At 44.5% G+C, this 21,667-nt stretch overlaps 1 protein-coding gene across 1 annotated transcript in view; it reads left to right on the forward strand.

Annotated features, from left to right (window-relative positions):
• Positions 1–21,667, forward strand: part of WHRN (whirlin) — a 100,371-nt gene that overhangs the window by 24,667 nt on the left and 54,037 nt on the right. The window contains exon 2 of the mRNA XM_087704657.1: positions 9,331–9,546. Within this exon, the coding sequence (XP_087560783.1) occupies positions 9,331–9,546 (216 nt within the window). The remainder of the gene's footprint in view (positions 1–9,330; positions 9,547–21,667) is intronic.

Here is a 21,667-nt window from a genome sequence, read left to right on the forward strand (position 1 = left end):
GTGGCAAAGTTCGGTGCTGCTGCAATGTCCATAAGAAAAAAATTGGCTACAGTATAGTACAGTGGTGGGTTTTGAAATTTTTTGGAACCTACTCTGTGAGTGTGGCCTTCTTTGTGGGAGTGGCTTGCCGGCCATGTGTTTTCTTTCTTTCTCTCTCTCTCCCTCCCTCCTTCCTTTTGTCTCTCTGTCCCTTTTTTCTTTTTTTCTTTCATCTCTTTCTCACTCTTTTTCTTTCTTTTTTCTTTCTTTCTTTATTTATTTCTTCCTTTCTTTCTCTTTCTCTCTCTCTCTGTGTCAGTCTGTCTGTCTCTGTGTGCGTGTGTTTGTGTGTGTGGCAGTGGTGAGTTTCAAAAATTTTTGGAACCTCTTCTGTAGGTATGGCCTGCTTTCCGGGTCCACTGGTGGAACCTCTTCTAACCGGTTCGGTAGATTTGACGAACCGGTTCTACCGAATAGGAGCGAACTGGTAGGAACCCACCTCTGGTATAGTACCAACTTGTACTAATTATCTGGACATACCTTTAACAATCTTTGGACCATAATGTTATTATCCACTTTTAATGTAAATACTTTTAATTATATTTTAATGTTAGTATTTTTAATATAGTGTAAAAACAAATGCATATTGCTGATCTTTGACCGTAATAAAGATCTTACTATCATTACTACTATCATTACCTCTTAAGATTTGTACAGTGGTCCTTTAAGGAAAGCTTTTAAAAGCTTAGCTATGCCAGGCGGATCTTGGCCAGGATTATTTATACACTTGCTGGATGGTTAAAGGATTTCAAGTGCTTTGCATTTCCCTAGCAATCTGCAAAATCCTAAAAAAAGGAATACTTTCCTCCTTAGGTTTCTTTTGTTTGTTTGCGATGTGTTGCTAATCCTTCTTGCCCGCTGCCTTAAGCGGTTTGCAATTAGGCAGCCTTACAAATGGAATAAGTGAGCAAAATAAAAGAAGCATAGGAACCAGGAGCGATCGGGATACAAAGCTTGATAAATTAATGAAGTATTCCAAGCCTTATGCAAGAGCATAAATAAAATTATCAGATTTCATAGATCAGAAATGGTGGGAAACAACTCTGGTTCTTGCCAGCTGGCAATCCAGGGCTGGTGATGGTTGAGGAGAGTTGCATTTTGATATATTTCTAAGAAGCAGCAGATCAAAACTAATCTAGGACAGAACCAACTGAGAAATAGGGAGAAATTTCCTGACAATTAATCAGTGGAACAGCTTGCCACCAGAAGTTTTGGGTGCTTCATCACTGGAGATTTCCAAGAGGAAATTGGACAGAATTTCTCTGAAATGGTATAGGGTTTCCTGCATGAGCATTGGGTTAGACTAGAAGACCTCTGAGGTTCCTTCCAACTCGGTTACTCGGTATTCCAATATTTGAGGGGCTGCCACAAATAAGAGTGTGGGGAAGGGGGTCAACCTATTTTCCAAAGCACCAGAAAAGAAACAATGGATGGAAACTAATCAAGGAGGGAACCTAGAAATAGGGAGAAATTTCCTGGCAGGGAGAACAATTAATCAGTGGAACGGCTTCCCTCCAGATGCTTTCAGTGCTCCATCATTGGAGGTTTTCAAGAAGAGATTGGACAACCATTGGTCTGAAATGGTCTAGGATCTCCTGCTTGAGCAACGGGTTGGATGAAGAAGACCTCCAAGGGCCCTTCCAACTCTGTCATTCTTTTTTTATTATTATTTTTTATTTTCAAAACAAACATACAAATCCTCCTTCTTTACATACTGTAGAAAGTGTATCAGTTGGTTACAAAAGGCTTTTGTGCATCTCTTCCACCGTCATCAAGTAATAATTCACATTAACTCTAATATCTTAACTCAGATGTTTATACATATTACCATCATCATACCTCCACTTTTATTTGACTATGGTTGTTTAAACGTCCTTCATCATAAAATATACCAAAATTTAATGCATAATCACATACTGGCATTTCATTTACTTATTTATAAAATCCTCCATTAACACGAAATCCTTATATCCTGTTCTAGCTAAACATCCATAATATTTAATAACAAAACTTTTTAATCCTCCTTTCCAAATCACTGCTTACAATTTACAGCCATACTCTGTCATTCTGTTGCATCCATCAGGTTGATTTCAAATACTCTCCCAAACTGCGTATAAGATAAAGCTGAACAAGCTACACTTAGGTACGAAAAACCAAAAGGACATATACAAACTGGGCGAGACCAGGCTTAATAGCAGGAACTGTGAGAGGGATCTTGGAGCCTTAGTGGACAACCAGCTACATATGAGCCAGCAGTGTGTGGCGGCAGCCAAAAAAGCCAGTGCAATCCTCGGTTGCATTAACAGAGGGATACAATCAAGATCAAGGGAGGCACTAACACCACTCTATAAAGCCTTAGTAAGACCATACCTAGAGTACTGCATCCTGTTTTGGCCACCACACTATAAAAAAGATGTTGAGACTCTTGAAAAGAGTGCAGAGAAGAGAAACCAGGATGATGAGGGGACTGGAGGCTCAAACATATGAAGAATGGTTGCAGGAACTGGGCATGGCTACTCTAGAGAAGACAAGGACCGGCATATCAGTGTCCCAATATTTGAAAGGCTGCCACAGAGAGGAAGGGGTCAAGCTATTTTCCGAAACCCCTGAAGGCCAGACAAGGAATAATGGATGGAAACTGACCAAGGAGAGATTCAGCCTAGAAACAAGGAGGAACTTTCTGACAGTGAGAGCAATCAACCCAATGGAACAGAAGTTGCCTTCGGAAGTTGTGGGAGCTTCATCCCTGGAAGCTTTCAAGAAGAGACTGGAGAGCCATCTGCCAGAAATGGTCTCCTGCTTGGGTGGCGGGTTGGACTAGATGACCTACAAGGTCCCTTCCAGCTCCATTCTGATTGATTGATTGATTGATTCAACCTAGAACTAAGGAGGAATTTCCTGACCGTGAGCACAATCAACCCATGGAACTGAAGTTGCCTTCAGAAGTTGTGGGAGCTTCATCCCTGGAAACTTTCAAAAAGAGACTGGACTGCCATCAGTCAGAAATGGCATAGGGTTTCCTGCTTGGGAAGGGGGTTGGACTAGATGGCCTCCAAGGTCCCTTCCAGCTTCATTCTGATTGATTGATTGATTGATTGATTGATTCAATAGCAGTGGACTTATATACCGCTTCATAGGCCTTTCAGGCCTCTCTAAGCGGTTTACAGAGAGTCAGCATATTGCCCCCAACAATCTGGGTCCTCATTTTACCCACCTCGGAAGGATGGAAGGCTGAGTCAACCCTGAGCCGGTGAGATTTGAACCGCTGACCTGCTGATCTAGCAGTAGCCTGCAGTGCTGCATTTTAACCACTGCGCCACCTTGGCTCTTCAACATAGAACTAAGGAGGAATTTCCTGACAGTGTGAACAATCAACCAACGGAACAGAAGTTGCCTTCAGAAGTTGTGGGAGCTTCATCCCTGGAAACTTTCAAGAAGATACTGGACTGCCATCTGTCAGAAATGGTTTAGGGCAGTGTTTCTCAACCTTGTCAACTTGAAGATGTCTGGACTTCAAGTCCCAGAATTCCCCAGCCAGCATTGAAGTCCAGACATCTTCAAGTTGACAAGGTTGAGAAACACTGGTTTAGGGTCTCCTGCTTGAGTGGGGGCGGGGGGGTTGAACTAGATGACCTACAGTGCCCCTTCCAACTCTGTTAAACTTGTTAAGCCTGCTTGAACCACGCTTTATGATGGTTCAACTTCCTTTCTCCAACCAACACTGGGTGGGTTTGTGGATGGAACAAAGCAGGTTTCTTTCCTTCCTTAGGAATGTGATTGTCTGTGTGGCGCAGATCGATATTCATTACACAACCGGATCAATGTCGGAGCCGTAGGGAAGCTTCACAGGGTTCACTGGACTAAATCGCTTGTTTTGCTAAAAGGGGGCACCTTTTGGTTCTGCGTGGCAGGAAGAATAAGCTCCTCAGCTCAACAAGCCCAGAAAACATTCTGCGCTTCGTGGCTATCGATTTATGTGCAGAATAAAGAAAATATTAGCAGGGTGGACTGATCCTAAGGAGGTAGAGATCCGAAGAGTAGGAACTCCACACACACAAAAAGAAAAGTGTGTCAGTTCTGACACCTGGAATGAGTAGGGAAAGAGGTGACCTAAATAACAGGCTTGCAATTACCCCAAAAATATATGCATTGTTCATCCGTTTCGGTGTTTGAGCAAGGTTTTTGGCAAGGAAATGGTAGCAGTATGTTCCAATATCTCAGGGGCTGCCACAAAGAAGAAGGAGTCGAGCTATTCTCCAAAGCACCCAAATGCACCCTAAGCAGGGGGGTTGGACTAGAAGACCTCCAAGGTCTCTTCTAACTCTGTCATTCTATTATTATCAAAAGGAGAAGAAAAATGATTAGGAGGTTTTGCTGTCTACAATAACTCTGGGGCATTTTAGCTCGGAGCAAAATAATGTAAACCAAGATATATAAGGATATATGGACCAATGCACTGTATGGTTGAGACATTTTAGTTTGGGAAATGAAATGTTTGCAAGAAAAACCAAGCTCAGAGAGCACCAAGGACCCCACAGCCATCCTCCTCCTCCTCCTCCTCTTCTTCTTCTCCCTCCTCCTCTTCTTCTTCTTCCTCCTCCTCCTCCTCCTCCTCCTCCTCCTCTTCTTCTTCTTCTTCTTCCTCCTCCTCCCCTTCCTCCTCCTCCTCCTCCTCCTCCTCCTCCTCTTCCTCCTCTTCCCTGCAAACCCCACTTCCTTCTAACACTGATGATCTTACCTAGTTTAGTATTGAAACGGCTGCAAGAACATCACCAACCTCAGAGAGCACCAAAGGCCCCTCATTTCATCCCTGACCTACAGATATTCTTTATTGGTACCATTGGTACCACCTTCAGATGCCCCTCACCCCAGTAGAGCAGGACCCCAGAGAATTGGAGGCCAGTGCTGACAGTCCCTTCCTTCCTTCCTTCCTTCCTTCCTTCCTTCCTTCCTTCCTTCCTTCCTTCCTTCCTTCCTTCCTTCCTTCCTTCCTTCCTTCCTTTCCTTCAAACACACATGATTAAGGTAAAGGTTCCCCTCGCACATATGTGCTAGTCGTTCTTGACTCTAGCGGGCGGTGCTCATCTCTGTTTCAAAGCTGAAGAGCCAGCACTGTCCGAAGACGTCTCCATAGTCATGTGGCCGGCATGACTCAACGCCGAAGGCGCACGGAAGGCTGTTGCCTTCCCACCAAAGGTGGTTCCTGTTTTTCTACTTGCATTTTTTAACGTGCTTTCGAACTGCTAAGTTGGCAGAAGCTGGGACAAGTCACGGAGCTCACTCTGTTACGCGGCGCTAGGGATTCGAGCCACGTTCTTTTTTGACACACACACACACACACACACGCATGCATAAATACATGCATACATGCACTCTTTGCAACCTTCTGATAATTTTGAAACCCCGAGAGCCCTCCATCCCCGTGAAAACGAGCAACCCGTCCGCAATTTGCTCGCAGTCTTAACAATAAACCGGTCACCGCCCTGGTTCGGAGTTGACTATTAGTCCTCTTAATGTGGAGATGCTGTTTGACATCTGCGGGGAAAGGTGGTTAATGTCACAGCACTTTATTCTACCAAATGCAGCAATGCATCACCGAGCCCGCTAATAAAACCACCAGCCGTATGCTGTCAGCCTAACTCCGGAGGATGAAAAAGCGATCGGGGGGGGGCGGGGGGGGCACCGTGTTTATGTGCAGGGACAATTTCCCCGAAATGTGTCTTGTTCTTTTTTTTTTTTTAATCATGTCCCGGATCCAATCCTTTTTCATCTGTCTGCCTCCCTTTCCCCCCCCTTTTTTTTAAAAAGCCACCAACATCAACAGCCATTTGCTCACAGGGTAGCCGAGCTGACACATAATTAAAACAAGAAATCAATGGACTAATGAAATCCATCTGGCTGTTAGCCCTTTTTTTGATTTATCTTCTTCCCGGGCGGCTCAGCCAGGTGATGAGAATTTCCTAGCAAGAAGGATGGCCCTGTGGTTTTGGGCAGAGGGACGGGCCTAGAGGATTTCTGGATGAGCAATCAGAATTCTACCAGGAGTAAAAACCAGGGCACCTATTGCTGTCAATAGGACCATGCAAACACGTGACTGATTTCTCTAAACAATTTGATGGGAAGGACCTTCTGTGTAGGCTCAAGACATCGTAGCTCCCTAAATCTGGGATTTATTGGGGTTAAGAAAAAAGAGAAACGACTGATGTCCTTTAACAGGTTCAGTGGTTGAAGGCAGATCTGTAGCTGTGACTCAGATTTATTCAAATGCGCCAGCCCAAAAAAATCAGACCGTTTTTTCCCCACTGTTCAATTGTTGGGTACTTGGGGCTCTCTGAACTGGGTGGTTTTCTTGCAGACGTTTCATGACCCAACTAGGTAACATCATCAGCGCTAGAAGGGAGTGGGGTTTGTGGAGAGGGGAGGAGGAGAAAGAGGACTGTGGGGTCCTTTGTGCTTTCTTGAGCTTGGTGGTTTTCTTGCAGATGTTTCGTTACCCAACTAGGGAACCTCATCAGTGTGAGAAAGGAATGGGATTTGTTAAAGGAGGAGGAGAGTGAGTGCAAAGAGGAGGAGGAGGAGGAGGAGGAGGAGGAGGAGGAGGAGGAGGAGGAGGAGGAGGAGGAGGAGGAGGAGGAGGAGGAGGACGACTACGACTGTGGGGTCCATGGTGCTCTCTCAGTGGTTTTCTTGCAGGTGTTTCATGACCCAACTAAATAACATTATCAGTGTTAGAAGGGAGTGGGGCTTGTGGAGAGGAGGAGGAGGGGGAACTGTGTGGTCCTTGGTGCTCTCAGAACTTCGTGGTTTTCTTGCAGACATTTCTTAACCCAAATAGGTAACAGCATCAGTGCTAGAAGGGAGTGGTGTTTGGGGTGGGGAGGAAGAAGAAGAGAACTGTGGGGTGGAATGTTCTTGGTGGTTCTCTATTATATAATGATAAGATACCCATTCTCTTCTAGAACTGTTGATGTCATCTAGTTGGGTAATGAAACATCTGTTTAAAAAAAAACCACCAAGTTCAGAGAGCACCAAGGACCCCACAGTTCAACCCTGAACTACAAATATTGTTTTCTATTAGTTTGTTGTTAGTTGCGAAGTCAAGTCCGACCCATCGCAACCCCATGGACCATGTTCTTCCAGGCCTTCCTGTCCCCTCCCATCCTCCAGAGTCCATTTAATCTCATGCCGGCTGCTTCGGTGACTCCATCCAGCCACCTCCTTCTCTGCCATCCCCTTCTTCTTTTGCCCTCCACCGTTCCCGCATGAGGCTCTTCTCCAGGGAGTCCTTCCTTCTCATTAGGTGGCCAAAGTCTTTGAGTCTCCTCTTCAGGATCTGGCCTTCTAAAGAGCAGTTTCTATCGCTTGTACATCATTGTGCAACATTTGGAAGAAACCAGTTTATTTATCCCTGCTCAAGGGAACACACAGCCCTGACACAGAAGTGGTTATCTTTGACCCACCTAACATCTAAAAGCTCTCCATCCCGACAAACACCGTATTTAGATACTCCAGCAGAGAGAAATGAAACTTTATCTACAATACAACGCGAAGACAATTGAATTTCCTGCCCTTTCGATTTAAAAAAAAAGTCTTCAAACTAACCAGGTATGACTTCAATGGCTGATTATAAATCGGAGCCCTGTTGGTATCCTTCCTCTAATTTAGATATTCATCTCTAATTGCCATTCTACTTTTCTAAGGACAAAACTTTGGCTGCCTTTTATTTTGCTGGCGGTGCAGTTTGTCGTTCAAGAACAGCCTGGCACTGACTGTAACTGCAGATGGAGGGATTTTTCTGGTCAATCGGAGGGTGGTGTTTTTTGTTTTTTTTTTGAACCGTGCCATATTTGAAAATGATAATGTTTTGTGGCACGAAGCTTTTAGAGCCAGCCAAATAAAACAATAAATGATACAGGCAATATAATATAATAACAGAGTTGGAAGGGACCTTGGAGGTCTTCTAGTCCAACCCCCTGCTTAGGCAGGAAACCCTACACCCCTTCAGACAAATGGTTATCCAACATCTTCTTAAAAACTTCCAGTGTTGGAGCATTCACAACTTCTGGAGGCAAGTTGTTCCACTGATTAATTGTTCTCACTGTCAGGAAATTTCTCCTTAGTTTTAAGTTGCTTCTCTCCTTGATTAGTTTCCACCCGTTGCTTCTTGTCCTGCCCTCAGGTGCTTTGGAGAATAGCTTGACTCCCTCTTCTTTGGGGCAACCCCTGAGATATTGGAAGACTGCTATCCTGTCTCCCCTAGTCCTTCTTTTCATTAAACTAGCCATGCCCAATTCCTGCAACTGTTCTTCATATGTTTTAGCCTCCAGTCCCCTAATCATCTTTGTTGCTCTTCTCTGCACTCTTTCTAGAGTCTCCACATCTTTTTTACATCGTGGCGACCAAAACTGAATGCCGTATTCCAAGTGTGGCCTTTCCAAGGCCTTATAAAGTGGTATTAACTCTTCACGTGATCTTGATTCCATCCCTCTGTTAATGCAGCCTAGAACTGTGTTGGCTTTTTTGGCAGCTGCTACACACGGCTGGCTCCTATTTAAGTGATTATCCACTAGGACTCCAAGATCCCCCTCACAGGTTAATTATCCCAACTCTTCTATCGGTAAACTGAGATACAGATTGACAGAGTTGGAAGGGACCTTATAGGTCATCTAGTCCAACCCCCTGCTCAAGCAGGAGACCCTCCACCATTTCTGACAGATGGCAGTCCAGTCTCTTCTTGAGAGCCTCCAGGGATGAAGCTTCCACAACTTCTGAAGGCAACTTCTGTTCCATGTGTTGATTGCTCTCACTGTCAGAAAAAAGTTCTCCTTGTTTCTAGGTTGAATCAATCAATCAGTCAGAATAGAGTTGGAAGAGACCCTGTAGATCATCTAGTCCAACCCCCTGCCCAAGCAGACCTTACGCCATTTCTGACCGATGGCTCTCCAGTCTCTTCTTGAAAGCTTCCAGGGATGAAGCTCCTACAACTTTGGAAGGCCACTTCTGTTTTGTGGGTTGATTGATCTCACTGCCAGAAAGTTTCTCCTTATTTCCAAGTTGAATCTCTCCTTACAGAGAGATTCAACTTCTTCCAACAGTTCCAGTTGCCACCAAAATTTCCCAGGGCTTGCAAATAAGGCAGCATGGTGTGTTGTTTGTTTTTTTGAGATTCACACTTCCTTAACACTTTAATATTGGAGCTGTGAATGTTGTTATCTTTTAATTAAATGGCCTATTTTCTCATGCTTAACTTCACCTTTTGATATAAACGTTGTCTTCGACATCCTCCCCCAGGCTCTCAAGGGATCCAAGAAGCTGAACCTGACTGTCCACTCGGTGGGTCGCATTCCCGGCGGGTACAGAACCAACCACATCTACACCTGGGTGGATCCCCAAGGCCGAAGTGTGTCTCCCCCGCTTGGCCTGATCCAGCACCAGAGCAGCTCTTTGTGCAAGGCAAACGAGAAAAGGAGCTACCTTCAACTTCTGCAGGAAGGGGATGAGAAAAAGGTGAGGACTAGCAGCTCTGTTTTCTTATTGCCGTTCTCAGGGATGACTAGGGATGTGTGAACTGACACCCCGCCCCCAAAACCAGCTCCTAATTGCAAACGGATTCAGAACATGGTTTAATTGGGGCATCCAGGAAAGGGACTCCGCTGTACACAAGAAGCTGTTGAATCCTACCAATTTTGGGGAGGGAGAGGTTGGCATCTTCTCACATTTGATACAGAGGTCACCAGTTGCGTTGGATATTTGAAATGGATTTGAATCAGAAATGGTATGTTCCATTTGTCCAAAGGAAATAGGGACCATTTTCGTTCTAGAGCAGCTCCGTATTCTGTTGTCATGCCTGGAGTTTGCATCTTCTCTCTCTCTCTCTCTCTCTGGAAGGGTGCAAGGACGGACTCATTAATGGTTTATTTTGAGTCCCTGCCTGTTCTGATCTAGGCTTCCCGAGAGCATGAAACAAACTCCTTCTCTCTTTTATTAATTGACTGTGAATTCTGCTCATTCCCATCCATCAAGGTTTTTCAAGGGAGGATTTACAGTCACAGACCTTATCTGGCTTGGAGAGCTGCCAGGCCGAGATCTGCAGAACTTGGCAAGGAGCCTCGGAGAGTCACCAACCAATGAAGTGAACTAATTGTCTCCTGCAAACTCCACTTCCCTTTTGCTCCTCTTTTATTTCCTCTGGGAGGGGCCTTTCATTGTCCATCTTAATCCCAAGTTGACCCCTGTTCTTTAACTGCTCCCTTCGTCTGGCAACTCTGTGCATGCGCACACTGGGAGCAGGTTCCAGCTGTTCTTCTGCCTCACTGATGTCTGACTCTGAAGGCAGTTGATAACTGGCATAGGGCTCTGCCCCCCTCTCTACCTCCAACACAGAGCCCTCATCAGAGAGCCTTCCCCAGACTCCAGGACTGGTCCATCTTCCTCCCCAACCTCCTCACTGTCCGAATCTGCTGCCAGTTCTGCTGGTCCCTGGTGGGCCACAACACCTCCCCCTATTTGAGTAGGCTTCCCAGACCTCAATTCCACCTGAGAAGGTTGCTCAGGATTGACATCAAAGGTTCTTCTCTGTCCTTTATCTCAAGCGTAAAATGAAGAAGGAAAATAACCCCGCACACATTCAAGTGACAGCTCTCATTCCCAGAATTAGAAACGGACATTGCAAATCGTCTAGGTTAAAAATGTGCGGTTTATTCTTAGCCAGGCAGATTACCAAGCATTTTCCCCCCTTACAAAGAAGTCTCTTTCTTTCTTTTTATCCTTTGGAAAAAAAATAATAACTTTGCGAATGTTTCTCTAGGTCAGTGTTTCTCAACCTTGGCAACTTGAAGATGTCCGGACTTCAACTCCCAGAATTCCCCAGCCAGCATTCGCTGGCTGGGGAATTCTGGGAGTTGAAGTCCAGACATCTTCAAGTTGCCAAGGTTGGGAAACACTGCTCTAGGTAATGGCCACAGTACTTCACTTCTTAACCCCAGAACTAGCTAGCTAGCATTAAAAAAAATTGTGAGCCTAGTTCTGCCATAAATAGGTTTCTTAACCTTCTGTTGGTTCCTGTCTTGCCTTCTTTTAAAAGAACATCTAATTTAATATTAGTGCAGTCACTGGCTGAGTTCAATTCCATCTATTTCACTGTCTCATTCGCTAAAGTAAAGATTGCATCTCTCCCATCGCCTGTTATCAATTTATTATAACCGAGTTGGAAGGGACCTTGGAGGTTTTCTAGTCCAACCCCCAGGAGATTCTATACCATTCCAGACAATCTTTTCTTAAAAACCTCCAGGGATGAAGTACCCACAACTTCTGGTGGCAAGCTTATTTCCAGATTGAATTTCTCTCCTTGGGCATTTCCCATCCATTGTTCCTTGTTTGGCCTTCAGATGCTTTGGGAAATAGCTTAGTCCAACCCCCTGCTTAGGCAGGAAACCCTACACTACTTCCAACAAATGGTTGTTCAACATCTTCTTTAAAATGTCCAGTGTTGGTGCATTCACAACATCTGGAGGCAAGTTGTTCCATCGGTTAATTGTTCTCACTGTCAGGAAATTTCTCTTTAGTGCTAAGTTGCTTCTCTCCTTGATTAGTTTCCATCCATTGTTTCTTGTTCTACCCTCAGGTGCTTTGGAGAATAGCTTGATTCCTTCTTCTTTGGGGCAGCCCCTGAGATATTGGAAGGCTGCTATCCTGTCTCCCCTGGTCCTTCTCTTCACTAGACTAGCCATTCCTAGTTCTTGTAACTGTTCCTCATATTTTTTTAGCCTCCAGGTTAAAATCACCTTTGTTGCTCTTCTCTGTACTCTTTCTAGAGTCTCAATATCCTTTACAGATTAACAGGGACCTTGTAGGCCATGTAGTCCAACCCCCCGCCCTTTTGATCAGAAATGTCGGCAGTTCGGCGGTTCGAATCCCTAGCGCCACGTAACGGAGTGAGCTCCCGCGACTTGTCCCAGCTTCTGTCAACCTAGCAGTTCGAAAGCACATTAAAAAATGCAAGTAAAAAAATAGGAACCACCTTTGGTGGGAAGGAAACAGCGTTCCGTGTGACTTCGCCGTTGAGTCATGCTGGCCACATGACCACGGAGACGCCTTCGGACAGTGCTGGCTCTTCGGCTTTGAAACGGAGATGAGCACCGCCCCCTAAAGTCGGGAACGACTGGCACAGATGTGCAAGGGAAACCTTTGCCTTTAGCTTAAGATGGTCAAAGATAACATTACACCCGATTAATGTTTGTTTTAAAAAAACACACCTATGAATGGCCTTAGGAGAGCTGGGGTTTATACTTTATAGGTCATGCAAATAAGTAAACGTCGACTTTCTTTTTTAAAGTTTGGGATGCTGGATCCAAATTCCTTTGAAAAGGATTTGGATGTCCAAAGGGAGCTTTGCTCACACTTTAAAATCACATCCCCCCTTTTTCCGTCTCAGACAATCCAAGATTATTACGCACCAATTTTCCACTGTGAAAGCAAGCACTTATCAATGGTTTTGCTGAAGGTGGATTGGTCTATCGCTCTGAGTCAACGTTTCCTCAATGCCCATAAGACTTTGTCCTTCCATTCACTGTATTCTCATCCCTGTTCCAAGAAGTCCAATAGGATTTTCCAGTCCTGCTTGGCAAAAGAGGAGCTCCCATCTGCAGCGTGACTGATCAGTCATAAAAATGTTTACGGGAGCTGACATTTTTTTCCAAGCACATTTATCAATCAGTGATGGACAGCAGTGGATTTTTATTTTTAGAAGCCTTCGCTTTTGTTTGGATCCAGGAATGATGTTATAAATAGACGAGAAAGCCGTGACCAGGGGGGGCCTTTTACCAGGTTCGCCTGGTACGTCAGTTGCGCCCCTTCCTGGATCGGGATGCTCTGTGCACAGTCACTCATGCCCTCGTCCTTTCTCGCCTGGATTACTCTAACGCTCTCTACATGGGGCTGCCCTTGAAGAGCACCCGGAGGCTTCAACTGGTCCAGAATGCGGCTGCGCGGGTTATCATGGGGGCACCTAGGTGCTCCCATGTTACACCCCTTTTAGGCGGCCTGCACTGGTTGCCGGTTGTCTTCTGGGTGCGATTCAAGGTACTAATTATGACTTTTAAAGCGCTCCATGGCTTAGGCTCAGGATACCTGCGAGACCACCTACTGCCACCGGTAGCCTCCCACCGTCCAGTGCGATCCCACAGAGTTGGCCTCCTTAGGGTGCCGTCGGCCAGACAGTGTCGGCTAGCGACCCCCCAGGGGGAGAGCCTTCTCTGTGGGAGCGCCTTCCCTCTGGAATGAGCTGCCCCCGGAGCTTCGTATAATCCCCGACCTCCGGTCCTTCCGACGTGCCCTAAAAAGTTGGCTTTTCCAGCAAGCCAGCCTGGCCTGAACAAAACAAAATAAATTATTGATCATTGTTAATTTTAATTCGATTTTTTTTAAAAAAAATGTTATTGTCAATTCTAATTGGGTTTGTTTGTTTGTTTGTTTCTATTTAATTTGTTTTTAACTTTTGTATTATGTGTTTCTTTTAATGTTGTACTGAGTCCTTGGGAGAAGGGCGGCATATAAATTTAATAAACCTAACCTAAACCTAAACCTTAAGATGTATAACTGTCCAAGTCAGCATCTGTCTTTAATCAGGCTAACAGAGTTGGAAGGGACCTTGGAGGCCTTCTAGTCCAACCCCTTGCTCAAGCAGGAGACTCTGTACCATCTCAGCCAAATGGTTCTTCTTAAAAACCTCCAGTGGTGGAGCATTCACAACTTCTGAAAGGGACCTTGGAGGCCTCCTAGTCCAACTCCCTGCTCAAGCAGGAGACTCTGTACCATCTCAGCCAAATGGTTCTTCTTAAAAACTTCCAGTGGTGGAGCATTCACAACCTCTGGACACAAGTCATTTTTTTCTAACTGTCAGGAAATTTCTCCTTAATTCCAGGTTGCTTCTCCCCTGGGTTAATTTCCATCCATTGCTTCTTGTCCTGACCTCAGGTGCTTTGGAGAATAGGCTGACGCCCCCCCCCTCTTTCTTTGGGGCAGCCCCTCAAATATTGGAAGACTTTTATCATGTCTCCCCTAGTCCTTCTTTTCATTAAACTGAACATATCCAATTCCTGCAACCGTTCTTCATATGTTTTCGCCTCCAGTCCCCTAATCATCTTTGTTGCTTAGTTTTAGAGAATAGGCTGACCCCTCCTCTTCTTTGTGGCAGCCCCTCAAATATTGGAAGCCTGCTATCCTGTCACCCCTAGCATAGAATGGCAGAGTTGGGAGGAACTTTGGAGGTCTTGTAGTCCAATCCTGTGTTCAAGCAGGAGACCCTACACCCCTTCAGACAGATGGCTGTCCTGCTTTTCTTAAAGGGCCTCCAATGTTGCAGCACTCACAACTTCTGGAGTTAATTGTTCTCACTGTCAGGAAATTTCTTGTTAGTTCTAGGCTGCTTCCCTCCTGGATTTGTTTCCATCCATTGCTTCTCCTGCCAACTGGTGCTTTGGAAAATAGGTCGACCCCCTGGTTTTTATAGGAGGCCCTCAAATATTGGAAGACTGCTGTCATATCTCCCCTAGTTCTTCTCTTCATTAAATTGGACATACCCAGTTCCTGCAACTGTTCTTAGTATTTGTTGTTGTTAGTTGTGAAGTCGTGTCCGACCCATCACAACCCCATGGACAACGTTCCTCCAGGCCTTCCTGTCCTCTACCATCTCCTGGAGCCCATTTAAGCTCACGTAGGCCACTTTGGTGACTCCATCCAGCCACCTCCTTCTCTGTCGTCATCTTCTTCTGCCCTCCATCGTTCCCAGCATGAGGCTCTTCTCCAGGGAGTCCTTCTTCCTTCTCATCAGGTGGCCAAAGTCTTTGAGTTTCCTCTCCAGGATCTGGCCTTCTAAAGAGCAGTCAGGGTTGATCTCCTCTAGGACTGACCAGTTGGATGGCCTTGCAGTCCAAGGGACTCAATGCAGGAGTCTTCTCCAGCACCAGAGCTTAAAGGCCTCCATTCTTTGGTGCTCAGCCTTCCTTAGGGTCCAACCTTCACGGCCGTCCATTGCAACTGGGAAAACCACAGCCTTGACTAGATGCATTTTTGTTGGCAGGGTGATGTCTCTGCTTTTTAGGATGCCGTCTAGATTTGCCATAGATTAGAACTTAGCCTTAGTAAAAGTAAAACAAATCTGAACTGAACGATCATTCAGGAATCTGTTTAAAGAGAGGGCAGGCTGTATGCCCGAGGGATGAACCACCATTGATTAGGGCTGGATGGGAGTTGAGTTTGAAATAGGTTCCTCTGAAATCAACTCGATAATGAATTTAGCTCACATTACCCACAAAGCAGAGCGATGTACTATTGCCAGGGAAAGACACAAAAAGCTCTATTTGCTAGCCTCCAATAAAGGCCATTTGCATAATTATGCAAAACTAGATGTATACAGTTCCATCAGCCCTCGGAGCAGGAGAGGGAGATAAAAAGCCATTAGAAAAGGGGGAAAGTTGCCTTTTTTACCCTCCCTCCTTTCCTTTATTGCCGAGACTCAGCAAGAGCATTTAACGGCAAAAAAGCTTGTGTTTGTCGCCTTCCAAATCAAAAGATTGTGTGTGTTCGTGAGGGTGGGGAGAAAGAGAGTGGGGGAAGAGAGGGAGAGAGAGAGGGACACAAAGCGAGAGAGAAAGGGTGAGAGGGGAGAGAGGGATAGAAAGTGATAGAGAGGGACAAAGAGAGGGACAGAGAGAGGAGATAGAGAAGGACATAGGGAGGAAAGAGAAGGGGAGAGAGAGGGACACAAAGAGAGAGAAGAATAGAGAGAGAGGAGAGAGAGGAGAGAGAGGGGGACAGAGGGACAGAAAGAGAGGGGGAGAGAGAGGGATAGAAAGTGAATGAGAGGGGGAGGGAGAGAAAGAGAGGGAGAAAGGGGGACAGAGAAAGAGAGAAAGAGGTGGAGAGAGGGACAGAAAGAGAGCGAGAGGGGGAGAGAGGGACAGAAAGAGAGAGGAGAGAGGAGGAGAGAGAGACAGAAAGAGAGGAGTACAGAGGGGGGAGAGGGGGACAGAAAGAGAGAGTACAGAGAGGGGGAGAGAAGGACAGAAAGAGAGAGGGGACAGATAGAGTGGGGAGAGAGGGACAGAAAGAGAGAAAAGTACAGAGGGGGGGAGAGGGGGACAGAAAGAGAGGGGAGGGGGAGAGGGGGACAGAAAGAGAGGGGAGGGGGGAGAGGGGGACAGAAAGAGAGAGGAGTACAGAGAGAGGGACAGAAAGAGAGAGGGGGACAGAGAGAGGGGGGAGAGAGGGACAGAAAGAGAGAACAGTACAGAGAGGGGGGAGAGGGGGACAGAAAGAGAGAGGGGAGGGGGGAGAGAGGGACAGAAAGAGAGAAAAGTACAGAGAGAGGGACAGAAAGAGAGAGAGGGGAAAGAGAGGGGGGAGAGAGGGACAGAAAGAGAGAAAAAGTACAGATAGAGGGGGGAGAGGGGGACAGAAAGAGAGAGGAGTACAGAGAGAGGGAAAGAAAGAGAGAGGGGACAGAGAGAGGGGGAGAGAGGGACAGAAAGAGAGAGGGGACTGAGAGAGGGACAGAAAGAGAGAGAGGGGAAAGAGAGGGGGGAGAGAGGGACAGAAAGAGAGAAAAATACAGAGAGGGGGGAGGGACAGAGAGAGGAAGACAGAGAGAGGGACAGAAAGAGAGAGGGGACAGAGAGGGGGGGAGAGGGACAGAAAGAGAGGGAGAGAGAATGAGGGAGAAAGGGAGAGGGAGAGAGAAAGAGAGAGGGGGAGAAGGAGGAAGGGAGAGAGAGAGAGAAATTTGACAGCATCAGCAGGAGCATGACTCAGCAAGACAACTGGAACATATTTGCAAACAAACAAATGAAGGCAAGAACTGATGTCCTTTTCGCAGTCGTTCCTTCAAGGGAAGGACACTCTCCACTGATCTTCTTCCCCGTAGTTATCGTCTCCTCTTATTCCTTGTTTTTCCTCAAATCCCCCCCCCTCCCTTCACTTTCTGATCCTTGTGCCAAGGCCTAAAATTAACCCTGGCTTCTGATCTCGGTTTCTACATGTCATCCTGGTCTCTAAACTAAGCAGTTCCGACTTTCCTCTCATCGCGATGGGACTGCAGTACGAATCCGTCTCCTCTCCCTCTCCGAAGGGTTTGGACAACAGCTGTCCGGTCCGCCCAAAATGCTCTCTGTCCCCATCATTTCCCCTTTCTTCTTCCTTTGATCGAGCTAGAGCACCTTGGGGAGAAGAAAGGACCTTCAGATGAATTTTCAAAGAGGAGATGCACAACGGTGGAAACGGAAAGGACCACAGGAATCCGCTAACTCATCCTTGAAGGAAAACCAATCCGACATCCATAAGAAGTGACTTTCCTGGATTGCTCTTGAAAGCCTCCAGAGATAGAATCATAGTGTTGGAAAGGACCAATGAAGGTGAAGATCCCCAGCTGACAACCCACATCTTCTATAGGTGGACTATCCAGATGCTGTGCAAATCTTACTATTGGCATTTTGTCCTTATGGGAATGGAATCTATGAGAGGTCCTTAAGTACAATATGGTGAATTTTAAAAGAAAACACACTAACTAACAGGCAAAATCATATGAAAATGGAAAGTAGGTTTTTTTATTGAAAATTTTAGGGAAAAAATATTTACAAATGTTTAGCAATAGCAATAGCAATTAGACATATACCGCTTCATAGGGCTTTCAGCCCTCTCCAAGCGGTTTACAGAGTCAGCATATTGCCCCCAACAACAATCCGGGTCCTCATTTTACCCACCTTGGAAGGATGGAAGGCTGAGTCAACACTGAGCCGGTGAGATTTGAACAGCCAAACTGCAGAACTGCAGTCAGCTGAAGTAGCCTGCAGTGCTGCATTTAACCACTGCGCCACCTCGGCTCTTACCACCACCCCCTGCCCTCCCCCCCCCCAGAACCCCACCACCCTCCAACCTTCCCCCCCCCCCCCCCCCGACTTCCCAGAACCAATACAGGGTATAAATCTTTAACAAAGTTATTCTAAAATAAACTTAAAGAAAGTTAGTATCATCTTTCATTTGAGCTTTAACTCCACTTTGCTAGGCTAACTCTAAACAGATTATATCATTCCTTGTTTCTTCAGTTATAAACTATCTGGAATTTCTTAGTCCCGTATTTATTTTGAATATAGTCAATCCATCTTCTCCACTCCAGTTTATATCTCTCGTTTGAGTGGTCCTTGAGATATGCTGATATTTTAGCCATCTCTGCTAGGTTTGTTACTTTTAATGTCCATTCTTGAATAGTAGGCAAATCTTCCTTCTTCCAGTATTGCACCACCAACAGTCTTGCTGCCATTATTAAATGCAAAATCAAATTAGTCTCTATAACTGTACAGTCAGTAATTATACCTAACAGAAATAACTGAGGGGTAAACTTTATCCTATTTTAAAGAACATTTTGCATAATCCACCATATTTTTATCCAAAATGCTTTAACCTTTTTACAAGTCCACCATATATGGTAATATGTAGCATCAACACAAGGAAAGTAGGTTTTTGTTGTGTGGTCATTTGCTTTCCACCATAGAGAATTATAATTCTTCAATTATTATTTCAGATCTCACCTGCTTATTGTTTTTCCTGTGGTGGATCTTTTTACAAGAAATATTGTTTTTTATTCTCATGTTTGCATGCATTCAGAGTTTAAATACTGTGAAATATTTGACAAATTTCATAAGGAGAAATCTATCGAAAATTAATAAACGTGCCATCACTCTGGACATTTCCACAACAACAACAACAAAAAGGGAAATGGAATCTGAATAGATGCCACTGTTACTTCTGGTCCTACAGAAGGGGGGGGGGGAGGTCAACCTATTTTCCAAAGCACCCGAGGGCAACACAGGAAGGAACAGATGGAAACCAATCAAAGAGAGAAGCAACCTAGAGGGAAGGAGAAATGTCCTAACAGGGAGAAAAATGAATCAGTGGAACAGAAGTTGCCTTCAGAAGTTATGGTTGCTCCATCACTGGGGGGTTTTAAAAATAGAATAGAATAGAATATGGATCAGAACATCATAGCATAGCATGGAATAGAATAGAATAGAATATGGATCAGAATAGAATAGAATAGAATAAAATATGGATCAGAATAAAATAGAATATGTATCAGAATAGCATAGCATAGCATAGAATAGAATATGGATCAGAATAGAATAGAATAGAATAGAATATGAATCAGAATAGAATAAAATATGGATCAGAATAAAATAGAATATGGATCAGAATAGCATAGTATAGCATAGAATAGAATAGAATAGAATAGAATATGGATCAGAATAGAATAGAATAGAATAGAATAGAATATGGATCAGAATAGAATAAAATATGGATCAGAATAAAATAGAATATGGATCAGAATAGCATAGTATAGCATAGAATAGAATAGAATAGAATATGGATCAGAATAGAATAGAATATGGATCAGAATAGAATAGAATATGGATCAGAATAGAATAGAATAGAATATGGATCAGAATAGAATAGAATAAAATATGGATCAAAATAAAATAGAATATGGATCAGAATAGCATAGCATAGCATAGAATAGAATAGAATATGGATCAGAATGGAATAGAATAGAATAGAATAGAATATGGATCAGAATAGAATAGAATAGAATATGGATCAGAATGGAATAGAATAGAATAGAATATGGATCAGAATAGAATAGAATATGGATCAGAATGGAATAGAATATGGATCAGAATGGAATAGAATAGAATAGAATATGGATCAGAATAGAATAGAATAGAATAGAATAGAATATGGATCAGAATAGAATAGAATATGGATCAGAATAGAATAGAATAGAATATGGATCAGAATAGAATAGAATATGGATCAGAATGGAATAGACTAGAATAGAATATGGATCAGAATAGAATAGAATAGAATATGGATCAGAATAGCATAGCATAGCATAGCATAGCATAGCATAGAATAGAATAGAATAGAATAGAATAGAATAGAATAGAATAGAATAGAATAGAATAGAATAGAATTCTTTATTGGCCAAGTGTGATTGGATACACAAGGAATTTGTCTTTGGTGCATAAGTTCTCAGTGAACATGAAAAATGTCTTCTTCAAGAATCATAAGATACAACACAGTGATAGTCATAGAATACTAAATAAGCAACCAAAAATTTATTTACGAAACTAAATAAACGATATAATAATAAAGATGCAGGCAACAAGGTTATAGTCCTGCAGTCATAAGTGGGAGGAGATAGGGACTAGGAAGGATGAGAAGAAGAATAGTAATACAGTCAGTGAATAGTTTGATGGTGTTGAGGGAGTTATTTGTTTAGCAGAGTGATGGCATTCGGGGGAAAACTGTCCTTGTGTCTAGTTGTTCTGGTGTGCAGTGGCCTATAATGTCGTTTTGAGTTGAAACAATTTATGTCCAGGTTGCGAGGGGTGTGTAGAGATTTCCACAGCCCTCTTTGACTCGTGCAGTGTGCAGGTCCTCAATGGAAGGAAGGTTGGTAGCAATGGGTTTTTCTGCAGTTCTAATTATCCGTTGAAGTCCGTGTCTGTCTTGTTGGGTTGCAGAGCCAAACCAGACAGTTATGGAAGTGCAGATGTCAGACTCAATAATTCCTCTGTAGAACTGAATCAGCAGCTTCTTGGGCAGTTTGAGCTTCCTGAGTTGGCGCAGAAAGAACATTCTTCGTTGTGCTTTTTGGATGATATTTTTGATGTTAGGTGTCCATTTTAAGACTTGAGATATGATAGAACATAGAAACTGGAAGGTGGTACAACCGTTTGCCTGGAATGGAACATGGTCTTCTGCTTGGCCAAGTTTGGAATAGAAGACCTCTAAGGTTTCTCCCAATCCTGTTATTCTGTATTCTGATTTCCAGGCAAGTGGTGTTCTGACTTAAGCTTCCGTAAAAAGCAAGAGGTAAAACCTCTTTTATTTACATGACTGAGAATTCCTTTCCTTCACAATCAGCAAGACTTGGCAAATAGTCTTTCAAATGAATATTCATCCACACGAACCTTATCTCGCTTGGAGAGTTGCCAGATAACTAAGTTTCCAAATGCAGGGCAAGGCAAAACTTGGCACAGAGTCTCTTATAGTCACAAACAGAACTTTCCACTCTTGAAACGACCAAAGGAACGAATTGTTTCCTGCAAAAGCCCCCTCCCCATTTGCTCTTCCTATGGGAGGGGCCAATCACCTCCAAGGAGTGGCTTTACTCCCAAGTCGACCCTGCTTTTGTTCTTGTCCTGTGGCAGCTCTGCGCATGCGCACACTGGGAACAGGCTCCAGCTGTTCCTCTGCCTCACTGCTGTCTAGCTCCCTCTCTGCCTCCGATGCAGAGCCCTCGTCTGAGCTTTCCTCGGCCCTCAGGACTGGCCCATGTTCCCCCACAACCTCCTCACTGTCCGACTCTGCTACCGGCTCTTCTGACCTCTGGCAGGCCACAACAAGTGGAAAAGAAACAAAGAAGGCTCTCTAAGCCGCATGGCCGCAGGATATTTTACAACGCGTGTTAAATCTATCTCCATATGCTGAGTGTATCCATACACAGAGGAGTCTATCTCCAGGCATTTAGCGCTGATTGCCTCGGATTGAACAGTGGAAGGACAGAATATGGTAA

This window comes from Thamnophis sirtalis, unplaced genomic scaffold (genome assembly GCF_051295495.1).
Source record: "Thamnophis sirtalis isolate CommonGarterSnake01/CBP01778 unplaced genomic scaffold, rThaSir2_p1.2 scaffold_2, whole genome shotgun sequence".
In the NCBI taxonomy this organism is placed as follows: domain Eukaryota; kingdom Metazoa; phylum Chordata; class Lepidosauria; order Squamata; family Natricidae; genus Thamnophis; species Thamnophis sirtalis.